General features: G+C 34.4%; 2 protein-coding genes across 2 annotated transcripts in view; one reads left to right on the plus strand and one right to left on the minus strand.

The window, feature by feature from the left end:
* The window catches only part of Sntg1 (syntrophin gamma 1), a 739,717-nt gene that overhangs the window by 300,151 nt on the left and 423,817 nt on the right, over positions 1-15,749 (plus strand). The window lies entirely within an intron of this gene.
* On the minus strand, positions 7,193-11,886 carry LOC125360627 (40S ribosomal protein S17-like). Its single transcript, XM_048358664.1, has 2 exons — positions 11,450-11,886; positions 7,193-7,246 (listed from the first exon to the last, which is right to left on the minus strand). Exons 1-2 carry the CDS (start codon positions 11,861-11,863, stop codon positions 7,193-7,195), a joined length of 468 nt encoding a protein of 155 aa, XP_048214621.1. The 5' UTR covers positions 11,864-11,886.

Here is a 15,749-nt window from a genome sequence, read left to right on the forward strand (position 1 = left end):
ATCAAAATAGGAAAATTGCAGCTTTGTGTGTGTATGTGTGTGTGTGTGTGTGTGTGTGTGTTTCAAGGAAATTTTTGAGCTAATGCTGTTCATGTGGAAACACAAGAAAAAAAATCTATAGATTGCCCATATTCTAAAAATAACCAAATCGATGCTGAATTAAGAGTGAAGTAGAAGGGATTAGGTTTATTTTATTTATTTATATATTTTTATGCTGATCTTTTGACTTTTTTCTCAGGGTTGGACCTCTACTGTTTGAGCCACAGATCCACTTCCAGCTTTTTCATGGTTAATTGTATACATACACACACACACACACACACACATAATTTTTTGCTCATGATTATTTCCAAAACAATACAGTATAACAACTGTTTGTATTAGAAGTATTTCTAATACTACTAGTTATTAAAAGTAATATAGATACAATTTTAACTATATGGAATGATGTATGCATGCTTTCTGCAGCTATTCTAATATTTTGTTAAGAAACTGTAGTACTCATATATTTTAGTATCTGCAAGGCTTTTGGATAAGAGCTTCACTAGAGAGCAAGGGTCAAAAGTGCTGAATTTTTTTTTGTACAAATATACGTATGATTAGTTTAATTCATTAATTAGGCACCATTAAAGACTAATCACCATCACAACAACAACATATACACCAATATTCTTTCTTATTCACCTCTTTTCTTGTGTTGATATAAGATGACATATCAGGGAAATGTTTGGCTTCTCTTTGGCATGTATAAATTGCCAGCATCTCTCTCTTTTGGGGTTTATTTTTGTGTAAAATAAAGGTTAGTAGAACACAAACACAGTGGTCTCTAAAATACCAGACAGCTACCAGATGACTCTGAGAATCAACATGTAGTTGATATGAGGGCATACACATGCTTTTCCATCTAGGTTACTCAAGGTAGTATGTGGTTTAAAGTACAGAAATAGTTTATTTCTGAGTTATTTCCATTCAGACCCCAGTACAGTGTGGGTAACTAAAATGGAAGAAAATGAAACAAAGTAAGAAGTGATTACATTATGACATAAAGCTAGAAATATAGAAATAAATCTTCCTGAAATTATATTAGGCACGTTATTATTTATCTTTCTTATTTGATGCAGATAATGAAATTGAAATCAGGGCCTTGCATTCTTACTTGTTTTTTATTACTTAAGTGGCTGAAGCTTACCACTTCAGCCACACCTCTATCCTGGCTAATGGATTTTGTAATAATGCACAAATAAGAGCATATATAATTAGATGCATATATAAGTATACAGATGTATATATATATATAATTATTTCAGTGCTATAGATTATGGCATAAATAAAGTGAAATAAAGTATGCAGAACGAAAGAAAACTTTCAAACATTTTTCCTATAGGAACTAGCATGAAGAATATATAAAAATTCTTACGTCTCCATACAAAAAAGACAAATGAACAAGTTTGAAAATAGAGAAATAATTTGACTAGTTATGTGCTAACAATGATATATATATATATATATTTAAAACATCAGACAAGTAAAAGATTTCAGCATCACTAAAAATTAGAGAAACTGAAATCAAAGCAGAGTGAAATATCTTTATAACTACTAGGATGATGCTAAGCTAAACTGAACAAATCCAGTGCTATTAAGGCTGGGCAGAAATATAGATGGTCATGCAATACTGATAAAAATATAGAACATTGCCATCATTTTCTATTTGCATGGAAAACAATTGTGATTTTTTTTTTTTTTGGCCAGTCCTGGGCCTTGGACTCAGGGCCTGAGCACTGTCCCTGGCTTCTTTTTGCTCAAGGCTAGCACTTTGCCACTTGAGCCACAGCACCACTTCTGGCCGAATTGAACCCAGGGCTTCATGTATACGAGTCAGGCTCTCTTGCCACTAGGCCATATTCCCAGCCCACAATTGTGATTTTTTTTCTAAAGCTAACCATCGTTTCAACATGAAGACAGCATGGCTTATTCAGTCTTTGGAAATCAATCTATCCTATCCACCAGACTGGAAAGCTAAAGAAAATATATATAGTTGCATCACTAGGTGGAGAAAGCATAGTGTATTTCCATTCATAATGCTATCAGTAAAAGTTAAGAACTTATGGAAACAAACGCTACTGACAAAACACCTTTACAAAAATCACAGAATAAATGCTCAGTAGTAAACTGAATTCCTTCCTTACCAAAGGCTGTGAACCTTGGTTTTTGACTATCACTTGTTTTATTACCACAGAAGTAAAGTGCATTGGGAAGGAAGAAATCAAATGAACCCAACCTGTCAATGTCATGATTGACTGAATAGAAAATCTCACAGAATATACAGAAAACTACTAGAATATAATATGTATGTTGAATAAGGATTTAAGATATAAGATCAACTGAAAAAATACTTTGAGTTTGTATATACTAATTGTAAACACAAGGGAACAATACTAGATACAACAATATTTAAATTCCATAAAAAATCTAAGTATTGTGGTAAAATTTATCAAAATGCATACAGATTCTACATGTTAGAAATCACAACATATTGCTTAAATGAAATAAAAGACTTTAAGAATGGAGTGGATATGTTCATAGATTCATAGGCCCATGGGGCATGGAATATTTCCCATACTAAACATTCCAATTCTTCTCCAAATATATCCACATGGTTACTTTAATAGCTATTTAATGCTTTTATATAAATATGAGTAATATTACATAATGCATATAGAAATGCTCTCATCTCAGAATAGCCAAAATAATTACAAAAATTAAGTGGGAAGCATTACTCTACCCATGATAGTGGCTTAAACTATGAATATAGTAATCAATAAAAATAACTGTGTTGGAGGAAGGAGGTGTATATAACAGTGGAAGATATATACATACATATGTATATATATGTATACACACATATGTACATATTTGTGTGTAATAAAATAATAAAGATTTAGGAATATATACACATAAGCATGCTCGACAAACTTTTGAATAAAGACAAAAATCAAATTTTTGAAGGTAAATTTTCTTATCAAATAATGCTAAACCAATTATGGGCTGGGGATATAGCCTAGTGGCAAGAGTGCCTGCCTCGGATACACGAGGCCCTAGGTTCGATTCCCCAGCACCACATATACAGAAAACGGCCAGAAGCGGCGCTGTGGCTCAAGTGGCGAAGTGCTAGCCTTGAGCGGGAAGAAGCCAGGGACAGTGCTCAGGCCCTGAGTCCAAGGCCCAGGACTGGCAAAAAAATAAATAAATAAAATAAATAAAAAATAATACTAAACCAATTATAAATATATAGTCAAAAACAAATATTGAGTTAACCCTCATGTCTCATGCAAAAATCAACTTAAAATGAATGAGAGATATGAACACAAAATATAAATCTAGTAACCTTAAACAAAGCAATGATAAATAATTTGGGGAACTTAGAATTGGAATAAAAATTTCCAATTCACTAAAAGGAATAATCATGAAAAGGAAAACTTTATGAATTGTGCCACCACCAAATTAAAAATCTTCACTATGCTAAATGGATCCATTAACAAAGAGACAAATGATAGAACAGAATTAAATACTTTCAATGGAATGATATTCTATCCTGCACATATGAAGAATTCTTAAACTAAAGCAGTTAAACACTCCAAATATAAAGTGGATAACAGAGAAGAAGAGACACTTCATCAAAGTGGATATCAAAGTGACAAGTCAGCTCAGGTAAAAACATTCAATGCTATTGGCCTTTAGGGAAATGTAAATCACAACTAAAATGACATATCACTATGTACCTTTCAGAATGAATATTATAAAAATGTGATGACAAATTCAAATGCTGATGGAAATGTATTAAAGCCATATTTCTCATATTGCTGATAGTAATGTAAAATAATAAAACCATTCAACAAAACAAGAAAAGATAAATATATGGGCTATGAAATGTAAAAATTACTGTCTTTGAAATTTATCCTAGAGAAATACAAAGCTATGGTCACACAAAAACCGCACACAAATGTTCTTGGTGAATAGCTTACTAGTAATGTCCACAAACTGGAAATATCTTAGATGTTTTTCAGTGACTGATAACTTAGAGAAACCTTAATTTCTCCACACTGTGTACCACTAGTCAGTAATAAAGAATGAATGGCTGAAACTCACAGGAAATGGACAAATCTCAAGAGAATGGTGATGAGTGAAAAGTCTATCAGAAAGATTTCACACTGTGTATAAATTTATGTAACATACTTCAAGTGACATAACTATAAAAATTGAGAACATTAATGTTTTCTGGTGAAAAGCAAGGTGGTGTGAGTTTGTTAATGGGTAGTAGATGGTATAGTTTTGGGAAAGTTACAAGGGGGAAACTTGTTTGATGCCTCTTTTGTGTCTTATATGGAATAATATGTTGCTAAATGCATACATATAAATACAGAAAATAGCTCAAGTAGATTGAAGAATTCTCAAGAAAATTGGGAAATTGTGTCATGACATTGTACTACATTCCAAAGTCTTACTATTTGATTGAAATTTGTAAAAACTGAACAAAAATTACATTTGCATACATGGTGATCATAAATATGCTTCTTTTATTTGTGCATACAATCAACATTATAAATATATCATCTTTATGTGAAAAACTGACCATTTGTAATGATTTGCATGTAATCCAAAGCTTGATAAAAAAAAATTAAAGGAATATCATAGTTTTTCCTTCACAGAGAGAAAATAGAACACATTCAAATGACTGTAGATAAAGGGAGTGTTAAGTTTTATGAAAGACATGTACACTTTCACTGTGTTAACCTCAGAGAGAAAGAGATAGAGAGAGCGAGAGATCTCAATGTCCTTTGGAAAAGTGTATGGAATACAAGATTTTGTGGTAGTGTTTAATGACAAAATATAATTGTAGTATAGGTAAATTCAGGGCAAAAACGAGTATGAACATAGACATCGAAGCATTACAAAAAAGATAACCTAAATACATTCAACTTATTTCTTTAAAGGGAAAGTTATATGTGATGGAAGTTTCAGAAAGAGTTACAGACATGTTTTACAAGATTTTGAAGGGCTGAGGTTTTCTTTACCACATGTAACATCTTGAGTTTGATTCTAAGAAAGAAAGATGGAAGGAAGGAGATAAAGAGAGAAATATCATTACAGTTTTCCATAGAAATAAAATAAAAATTTAATGAAAATATGCTATCATTAAAATTAAATCTTAGATTCAAAGAAATATACACATGAACTTTGAAAAAAGTAGAAACAAGACATATGAAATAAATTCCCCCAGAATGGAAGAATTTCAAATAACTCTATTTTTGGTGGATCTTCCAAAAACACTGTGAATTAATTTCCCTAAAGCTGTTATGATTGCATTGCAGAAGTATCCTTTAATAAGTATGCCAATTTTCAGGCCAGAGTAGCAGGGATCTGTATGGCTTTTGAAAGAGATGGATTAAAGTAATGGCTTTATGAGCTCTTGAATCCTATAATCTTAGAAAAGAAAACAGTGATGCTTCTGTGCAGCTCTCTCCTCAGTATTTTCAGGATATCTGGAACATAACAGATGGATGAGTATCTGGAAAGAATGATAAATACTTATATACATGAATCAGTCAGCTTAGCAAGTGTCGATTCTGGGTGTTGAAGAGAAAAGAAGACCTAAAACAAGGAACTGTTAAGCCCTGTCATCTTGTGAGAATAGAGTTCCATAAAACACCATAAATCCCAACGATGTTGTGTGACTTATGAGCTAATCACTGCTCAGCTGTGTGCAGTGATGTTGAGTGTCATTGCAACATGATGAAAGATCCTCCACATATGCTCTTGTGGCCTGTGTTACTACCACTTAGAAACATTCAGACAGCATCACAGATATAGATCTGCCTGTTTTTTTTTTTTTCCCCCCCTGAGGGAAAGCATGAGATACAATGTACCAAATTCAAATCAGCACCCAGTGCTTTGGGGTTCCATGGTTAAATGGAATAACAACTTCCCTGGAAAACATGATTAAAGGAAAGGATTATGAAGCATGTATGAAATGGAAAGTGTCATTAAAAATATGTTGGCTTTTGGTATCATTCCTAAATCTTTCTGAAGATCCATTGCTATGCCAACAAACACTGTAAGAATAGTGGCATTTACTGAAGAACTAAAAGCTGTATCACTTTCCATTTTAATGTTTCATAATTCTCATGTTTATCAACAATACAGGAAGGTCTTATTTTCTATTCAAATACACAGTGGCTTTCTTTTCATTGCATTTAAAAATATAAAGGTGACATATAGAGGTCTTACAGTTACATAAGTCAGGTAATGAGTACATTTCTTTTTGAACAGTGTCATCTATCCCTAATTTTCTCCTAGTTTTTTTTTTCCCTCCCAACTCCCTTCTCCCCCTAGTTGTATAGTTCATTGCCACACAGTGTCACATGAATATCACTGATGAGTTAGTTCACCCTTTGTCCCACCATTTTTAACAAAAAACAATAGTTTCTATGGCATCTGCATAAAGTCTAAAGGTTTCAGACACTTTCTAAAAATGAACAGGCAGTGGTAACTAAAGAAGCCTGGAGTTTTTAATTGTCCTTATTGCTAATTATATTTAACTGTGTTTATTTTGCACATACATTCTTACATAGACTTTTTTCAGAGCAAAATAACTATCTATGAATTAATTAGTCAGCCACCTAAGGTACAATCCAGGATTCTTTCATCACAGTGGTTCTACTGAGTGTCTTGGGATTGATGGCCTGTTTGGTTTGAGTCTTGCTTTTATCACATACCACTGCTGTTTTTCTAGACCTGTTCCCTAGAGGTCCGAAGCTAGGAATTTGCCTTGAGACACAGAGTAGATTTGGGTTTGCATTGTAGAGTAGCTCTGGAATGTTTAGAACACTGCATACTCCTGGGGATGTTTGGAAGTCTTATCTTGGGCACATTTTTGGATATATCTGTGAGGTTTTGTTTTTGTTTTTGTTTTTTGCCAGTCCTGGGGCTTGGACTCAGGGCCTGAGCACTGTCCCTGGCTTCTTTTTGCTCAAGGCTAGCACTCTGCCACTTGAGCCACAGCGCCGCTTCTGGCCGTTTTCTGTATATGTGGTGCTGGGGAATCGAACCTAGGGCCTCGTGTATCCGAGGCAGGCACTCTTGCCACTAGGCTATATCCCCAGCCCCTCTGTGAGGTTTATACAGAGAAAATTTGCTAGGTGTCAAGATCCATCCTGAATGTGGGTGCACCATCCCATATCCTAGAGACCTAAAAAGGAAAATGGAGGAGAAAAAAGAAAGCATGATAATGCAGCCTGCCAGTTTAAGCTTTCTCTCTGCTTCCTAGCCATCATAATAGGGGCTTCTCCACTCTGCCCCCAATTCCCCACCAATAAGGACTGAAATTATGATGAAGTTAATATCTCTTCTCTTAGGTTCCTCCTACTCAGGTAGTTTGTCTCAGCGATCACTGACTCAATACAGAGCTATTTTGCAATTCAGTCATTGTCTCATGAAACTATTGAGTAAATGCTGATAACTGACAGATATAATACTATAAGCAATTATAGGAAATTATGCATTTACAAAATTAATAGTGAATCATATCATATTTAGAAGTATGGATTAAGGAACTCACATGGTTTAGTGTATCAGAGGCATTGTTGCAATTTTCAATAACATATTTATTGCATATGATATAATATCTCATATGTCATGCTTGGATGCTCCTCTAATGATGCTTGCCACTGAGATAACCTTCTAGGGCATCTTATTACCATTTTCCCACTAAACCAACATGGATCAGACATATTCTCTGGATGGAAAAATGAGGAAAGAACTGGAATTGAGAGGTAATGCTTCCATAAGAAGAGGATCATATTGCCTAAGCTAGAAGTAAGCTAGACTGTTGTGTTTACCATAAAGTTCAACAATTGTGTAGTAACTGCAAAGCATAAGTCAAACGAAATGCACCATCATATATACTAAAAAAAATAAGGGTGCCCTCATTCTAAAGACAAGAAAGAATTGCCATGATAGTATAGCAGGTCCTCAGAGGCTACATGGCCACATAAGAAACAATGGATAAAAAAAGCCATCATTCACTTAGACTTTCTTAGCTCTTCTGAAAACAGCACAAGTGAATATTTTTTTCTTATTTAGAAGACTTCTTAAAATAGCTCTAGAGGTTTTTTAAAAAAGCACTAGAGAAAAATACATAGAGCAGAAGGGTTTTTTTCTGCCACTGTACAGTTTCTGACTATATTAACAACTTGTATTCATAGGATACATTTCTTAAAACGAATAATACAATCTAATTTAATTAACTAAAACCTGGTCCTGCCCAGCACCATATTATGGCTAAAAGTCTGCCAGATCTTGAAAGGGTAATCTTCAAACACTTTCATGAAACACAAAATGAAGGAAGGATACCGAACCCATTCTTGGAAGCAGTTCTATGGCCATACACAACAACAAAAACAGAAGGAATTATGAACCATCTTTTTAAAAGACAATGATGAAAATTTTCTCATTAAAATTCTGCAATGAAATCTAACAGCATATTGAAAATACCACATAATATGATGAAGTTTGTGCCACCTTGATGATTCAAGGCTAGCTGAATCTCTGTAACATGCCAAACATTAAAATTACATGATCCTCTAAATCAATGCAGACAAGGCCTTTGGAAAATTCAATATCCTGATGATAAAACTGTAAAGAAACTAGTAATAGAAGAGATTTAAGTAAATAAAAGCCATAGTTTTAAAAACAACTGTAGAAAATGTCACATTAAATGGAGGATCAAAAATAAAATCATTTCATCTAAAATGAGAAAATGAGGAAGTTGACTTTCCCTACTTTTATTAAAACATTGCATTAGAATTTCTAGTAAGAGCTTTAAGGCAGGAGAAAAAAATGAAAATGGATTAAAAAAAAGTGGTATGCATATTCTATGGAATATTTGACAGCCATAAAGAAAAATTAGAACATGTTATTTGTAGGAAAATGGTTACAATGGAGTACATCATGAGTGAGTCAAGTTAAGTTCAGAAAAAAAAGTAATTTTTTGTTTTATCTCATGTGTAGAATTGGAACCTAATTTTTTTCTTAAATAGAGTTCTATTTAGAATATCTGTTAATTTGTGTCGTTGGTAGAGTTTTTTTTTTCTTTGTTTTTGGTTCTTTTGTTTTGTTGTTGGCACCATAGCTTGAATTCAGGGCCTGAGTACTGCCCCTGAGCTCCTTAGCTCAGAGCTAGTGCTCTGTCACTGAGCTACAGCTCTACTTCTAACTGTTCCTGTTTTTCGTTTTAGTGGTTAATAGTAGATAAAAGTTTCATATACTTTCCTGCTCAGGTGGTTTTGAACAAGGATCCTCAGATCTCAGCCTCCTAAACATATAAGATTATAGGTGTGAGCCACCTGCCTCCAGCTTTCATTTAGATTTTTGTCTTTAACAATCAATCCTCTACACCTAAGTAATCAAATTTGTGTTCATAAAATGGCTTAATATTTATTGCCTGCTATTCTAATACTATTAGATCAGTATACATTACATATTTGTTCTCTCATGTTATATGATTTTCTCTTAGAACACAAAATATTTATTTATTGTCAATTTATGTTTTTCAATTTATTTTATTTTAATTTCAAAATCTTTATTATATCATATAATAACTATGTATCGATGTATTTATCTATGTATCTATTTATGTTTCTGTCTATCTATCTATCTCTCATCTATCTAGTTAGCTAGTAAACTATCATCTACCTACATATCTTCTCTCCTAAAATTCATTTCCCGTCTATTCATCTATTCTTTCATCCATAATTTAGTCATTCATTCAGTCTGTCTGTTTCTCTCACTCTGTCTCTTTTTCTCTCTGTCTCATTATTTCTAATGCTAAAGGATTACTATATGACAGAAGCAAGTCTAGAATTGATGATTATCTTATTCAGTCTCTGGAGTTTTAATATTACCCCCTTCCTGGATATTAATGGTTAGTTTTCATGGTTGTTTTATCTCAGCTGACTTTGTTTTCTTTCTGATAAATTTGCTTCTATGTTCCTTTAATACACCATACAATATTTTCAATTATCAAACATTATGTATGTGAAAATCATAATTGAGATATCAGCTTGTAATGTGAGAGTTTCTGTTGCTCTAGCTAGAGCTGAAATGCTGAAAATTTACTGAAACTATGGGTTTTAGAGTTTCTGTCCTTTCTAGTATAGTTATGTGCATATGCGTGTACGTGTATGTTTATGTACATGCACGTTTACATTTATGTGTGTGTGTTCCTCACTGTTGTTTATTTATTTCTGGTTTTACATAAGGCATGTTTAAGTAGAGCTCATATTTTTATGTCTTTTTGTTGTTTAGAATGTTCTGACATTGTATAGGAACCCTATTTATGAATTAGTACAGTATAGGAGCATGGACATTTTCTATAATCTTATGATTGATTTTATTCCCAGTGACAGAGACTGTGACCTTCCCAAGCACTGTTCCTTACTCCCTTTTCCATCTTTTGATGTAACATGAAGGGCAGAGATGAATCAGCTTTCCTGGTTAGATAGGGTTCTGGCAATTAGGCTGAAGGGGAATATCCTTTTCAGAATACTGTTAGCATGCTGCAAAAATAGTAGTTGTCTACTTTTCTTTTTCAAAAACAGAGAGAGTTGTTTGCCTTGTAATTTTTTTGTTTCATATTTTTACTAGTCCTGAGGCTTGAACTCAGGACCTGGGCTCTCCCTGAGTTTTTTTGCTCAAGGCTAGCACTCTACTACTTGAGCTAGTCTCCACTTCTGGACTTTTGGTGTTTACATTGGGGATTAGAATCTACAGGACTCTACTACTCTGGCTGGCTTTGAACCAAGTCAGATCTCAGCCTCCTAACTAGCTAGGATTACTGGTATGAGCAATCAGTGCTTGGAGGGAGTTTTGTCTCTTCACAATTGGAACTGGATAGAGTACAGTCTATGAAAGGGAGCTGGGGGAGGGCTTCCAACACTAGAGACTAGAATAGTTTAAGTGGCAGCACATTCTGCCACAGCAATTTACATAAAAAAAAATTCTACAAGTTACTGACTGTAGTGATAACTATTTCAGATGACCTGAATTTGGCCAAATTCCTTGTGTTTGACTGTCTCTCTAGGCTTGGGCATGGCAATTTGCCAAGGTGACCAAAGTCCCCTTTTGGGTCTAAGAAAAATATGTTGGTTGGGGTTTGTCTTTAGCATTATCCACTGGGTAGGGCACAGTGGCTATATCAAAGCTTTTTGATGTCAGGGTTAATGCTGACATTCAGAAGTGCTCCCAAGAAATAGTCTGTTTATTTGATAACTAACTTCTATTTTCCTTTTTTTTTCTGGTAAATTCTCTCTCTCCCTCTTCTTTCCTTTTTTCTCGTCCTTTCTTTTTTTCTTTTTTTTTTGTTGTTGGTGCCCCAGTTTATTGAAAATATTACAGCACAGTAGGTTAAACAGCTCCCCACGGTGAAATTCATCCCCACGGTGGGCTGAGTGACCTGCAGGTTGGAGAGGCTGCCGAAGTCCAAAAAATTCAGCATTTCCTTAGTGTCAGGATCAACTTCAATGATCTCCTGATCCAGGGCTGAGATCTCCGGGACGTAGTTATCCCTCCTTTCTCTCTCCTCCTCTTGCAGCTTGATGGAGATGCCCCTCACCGGGCCTCTCTGAATCCGCTTCATCAGGTGGGTGACATACCCGGCGATCTTGTTGCGCAGCTTCTTGCTAGGGATGATGGCGATCTCTTCGCACACGCGCTTATTTGTGTGGAAGTCGTTGCCCAGCCGCGTGTAGTACTTCTCTATGATGACCCGCACCGCCTTTTTCACGGTCTTGGTGCGAACGCGGCCCATGTTGGCGGTCCTGGTGGAAGAGGAAACAGTTTTTCTCGTCCTTTCTTAGTGTCCTGTCTTACTATAAGCCTATAAACTATCAGCACTAACAACATTGTTTGGAAAAAAAATAACTTCTATTTAAAGGATATTGCACCTTATTCTGAATTTATCAAAAAGGTTCAGCATATGTTCCACTATGTGTGTGAAATTTTAATTAATTAAACAAAAAAACATTTAATTCATTGAGTTTTACATGATTTAATATCAATGAACATTTTCTTTTGTAATTTGTCACAAAAGCAAATGTTTGGAGATTCTGCAAAACAACTATATTTACCTTTCTCCTCGTTTTTTGTAAGAAAAAGGTCCCAAGAGCAGCTAAATAAAACACTGATTTAATCTATAGCTCCTAAATATTGTGCATTTCAATGTTTATCTACCTCCCCATTAAGTAGATACTAAGCATGCATAAGATATTTTTGCAGGCTTTATGATATGCAAAGTAATGCAAATTACAAATACTTAATTTTGATAAAGGTATTTCAGAGAGTAACTAAACTAGAAATATGTTCATTACTTGAATGAGTTAATCTAGTAAAACTAGAGTCCACTGCTGTTTGTGCTCAGTAAATGTCTATGGACCTATTAAGTTATAGCAACATGCTCATGCACAGAAGCATTGTACATATTTTTGAAATCTTAGGTGATTCATTAAATGAAATAAATCTTTGTCTAAATTGAATAAATTTAATATCAAGGCTTTTGATATAATTGAAAAATGAGATAATATAGAAGGTACATTCATAAAATCAAATTCAAAAATACCATTGAACAATGATGTGTAATGTCATATAATCAAATATCATGCTATACGTGTATAAATAGGTACTTGTATTATACCTAGAGGCTTGTGTGTTCTACAGATCTTTTCTAGTGTGTTTTTCAAAGTTACACTCCTCATGTACCAAGAAAATTCAAACTATTTCTGATATTATCCTGTTGTGTTACTGAATAATACGGAAGAATCTTAATCATGATCTGTTTAAACTAACTTTCCATCAATGTAATTTTATGTTATTTTGTTAATTAGCACATTTAAAAACTCTTGACCATAGAAAATATTTCATCAGTATTAACATTAAGAAAAATTGTTTTTCTAGAATTTAAAGGAAGAATGTGATATTTTTCTCATTGTTGAGATAAGATATCCAAAAGAAAAGTAGTCAAATAGTTATATGGTGAGAAAACAGAGAAGCTACATTTTGAGACGTCTAATTGGGAGTCTTTATTATAAGGCTAGCAAATGCAGATGGACTATATCAGAAAACTGAGCCATGAGCACCAGAGAGGAAAGAAAAAGCAGAAAAACAATGCTGACAAACCAGTCAGCTACAATGCAGAGCTGCAGTATAATCCCATGGTGACCACAGAAGATCCAGGAGACAGGAGACAGGACATGAACATGGAGAAATGTGTCATGGCATAATGGTATCTGAGTTGGTCTGCACCTAACTAGAGTCAGGTCAGGGGGTCAGGGACACAGGGAGCATGAGATTTCACCATTCAAAACTGGCAGGTCCAGTAACCTATTTCCAAGTCCCTGCCCCACCTCTAAGAATTCAGGCACGCCCATCAGCTGGGAGGTGGGACTCCCTTGCCTCCCCCATGAAGACAAGATGGCACCACTTAAATCCAATACCCTATTATCCAACATGTGGCAAGATGGTGCCTGTTAAATCGAGCATCCTCCTTAAATTATAGAGAATTTTTTTCTATTGGTTTTTCATATCACCTCTTTCTGTGTACTGTGACCTTGAAGTGTATTTTATGCCTCTCTAAAAGTATGATAATGAGATCTGCCTAATTGAAATGGAAATATCTTCAGAACACCCTGTGATTGAATTTATTGTAAATCATAAACAAGGACTTTTAGATATACAAACTTTGCATATTGATTCATACTTAAACGCTGAAGCTGTTATGATTGCTTATTTGTTAAATAAACTGTTCCCTTTTAGTTTTGTTTCAATTATATAAATGTTCTAGAGAAATAGCAATGTCTCCTAAATAAAAAATCTCTCCACGAAATAAAAAAGGACTGTGAGAAAGAATGAGAGAAAGATGAGAGAAAAAAGTAAGCAACGAAAATAGTAGTTTCTTTCAATTTATCAATTAAATCAAGAAAAGTTACAGGGGGCTGGGGATATAGCCTAGTGGCAAGAGTGCCTGCCTCGGATACACGAGGCCCTAGGTTCGATTCCCCAGCACCACATATACAAAAAACGGCCAGAAAAGGCGCTGTGGCTCAAGTGGCAGAGTGCTAGCCTTGAGCGGGAAGAAGCCAGGGACAGTGCTCAGGCCTTGAGTCCAAGGCCCAGGACTGGCCAAAAAAAAGAAAAAGAAAAGTTACAGGAAACAAAAGTAAGCACCTCTCCATTAGCCACAGTATTTCTGATGAGGTAAATATATATGGTCTTATATTTATTTTATGAAAGTATGTAATAACTAAGAGTGTCATTTAAAGTTATTAATTGGCCCTTTATGCTATACAAATTTCCTGAACTTTTTTAAAAACATTATTAAAATCCTTTTAAGTATCATTCTTGTCATTGTGACAAAATTAAGAATATAGGAACCAGGAAGCTCCTCATTATAATTTAATGAAAGTAAGGGTTCAGGGTATGAGTAAATGCTTTTCAATGTTTTCTCAGATCTGATTTTTATGGAGTCAATCAACATATATCAACTTTAATGATTGCATAGAAATGCAGGAAATTGTGGTCCTACATTTGAAGAACTTAAGACAGAACTGCAGACAAGTTGCTTTTACTACAGAAGGAAAAGTAATAAGACTGTGACTAAAGATAAAAGCATCAGAAGAAATTGATAAGATAGGTGGATGATGGAACCAAAAATATTGAAAGCTGCTTATACTTTTGTTATTCCTGCACTGATATTAAATTTAAAATAACAAGGTAAATGAGAAAAGCAAAGTTTTCCCTTCTTCTTTTTCTTTCCTTTTTTCTTTTTTCTTTTTTCTTTCTTTCTTTCTTTTTTTTTTTGTGCCAGTCCTGAGGCTTAGGACTCAGGGCCTGAGCACTGTCCCTGGTTTCTTTTTGCTCAAGGCTAGCATTCTACCACTTGAGATGCAGTGCCACTTCTGGTTTTTTCTGTATATGAATTGCTGAGGAAGCAAATCCAGTGCTTTATGTACGCTTGGCAAGCACTCTACCACTAGACCACATTCTCAGCCTGAGAAGAGCAACATTTTATCAACAAGGATTTATTTGCCATTGTTATTCTCACACATAATATGTTTTTATAATATATGCTTATATTTCTTTTGAAAATGTTAAAATAAGATTATTGCATTTTATGGATGTCTGAAAAAGAAAGGTCCATTTGGCCATTATAGATGACAGCATAAGCAAAGGACCAAGCCCTAGGAAAGGTTTCTCTATAGCCACAGAGCTACACATCAATTGTAGTGTTTACCAGTAGACCACAGTAAAGAACTATCATTTTGTACTGAAAATTTGGAGAGAGAAAGCATCATTTTTTACACTTAGCCTACACTGCCTACAGTTGAATAGGACAGGAGTCCAGGAGACATGGAACATGCTGGGAAAGGAAGACCATCTATAAAGAGAAGTCATTATTGGTTCTGATTGGTTGGGAGTGAAAACAGATGGCAAGTGGGAGATGTAATGAGATTCACATTAAGGTTTTCACATACATTCAAGAATGTGAGTTTCCTATTCTTATCACATAGCCTATTATGTGATTAACTTCCACTATCTAGCTCCCTTTCTATCCTCCAAATCTTACTTAAATTATGACACTTCTGAATATTTTCTTTTACCAAAAGTATAAAGAAAAAAATTCTCTTCCTTTGATCAATTCT

This window comes from Perognathus longimembris, chromosome 12, assembly GCF_023159225.1.
Source record: "Perognathus longimembris pacificus isolate PPM17 chromosome 12, ASM2315922v1, whole genome shotgun sequence".
Taxonomy (NCBI): domain Eukaryota; kingdom Metazoa; phylum Chordata; class Mammalia; order Rodentia; family Heteromyidae; genus Perognathus; species Perognathus longimembris.

Coding starts and splice junctions, on each gene's coding strand:
- LOC125360627 (XM_048358664.1), bottom strand. CDS start 11,863: ATGGGCCGCGTTCGCACCAAGACCGTGAAAAAGGCGGTGCGGGTCATC. Junction 7,247..11,449: donor GCTGTTTAACCTACTGTGCT/GTAATATTTTCA, acceptor TTTCCTTTTTAG/GTCTCTAGGATATGGGATGG.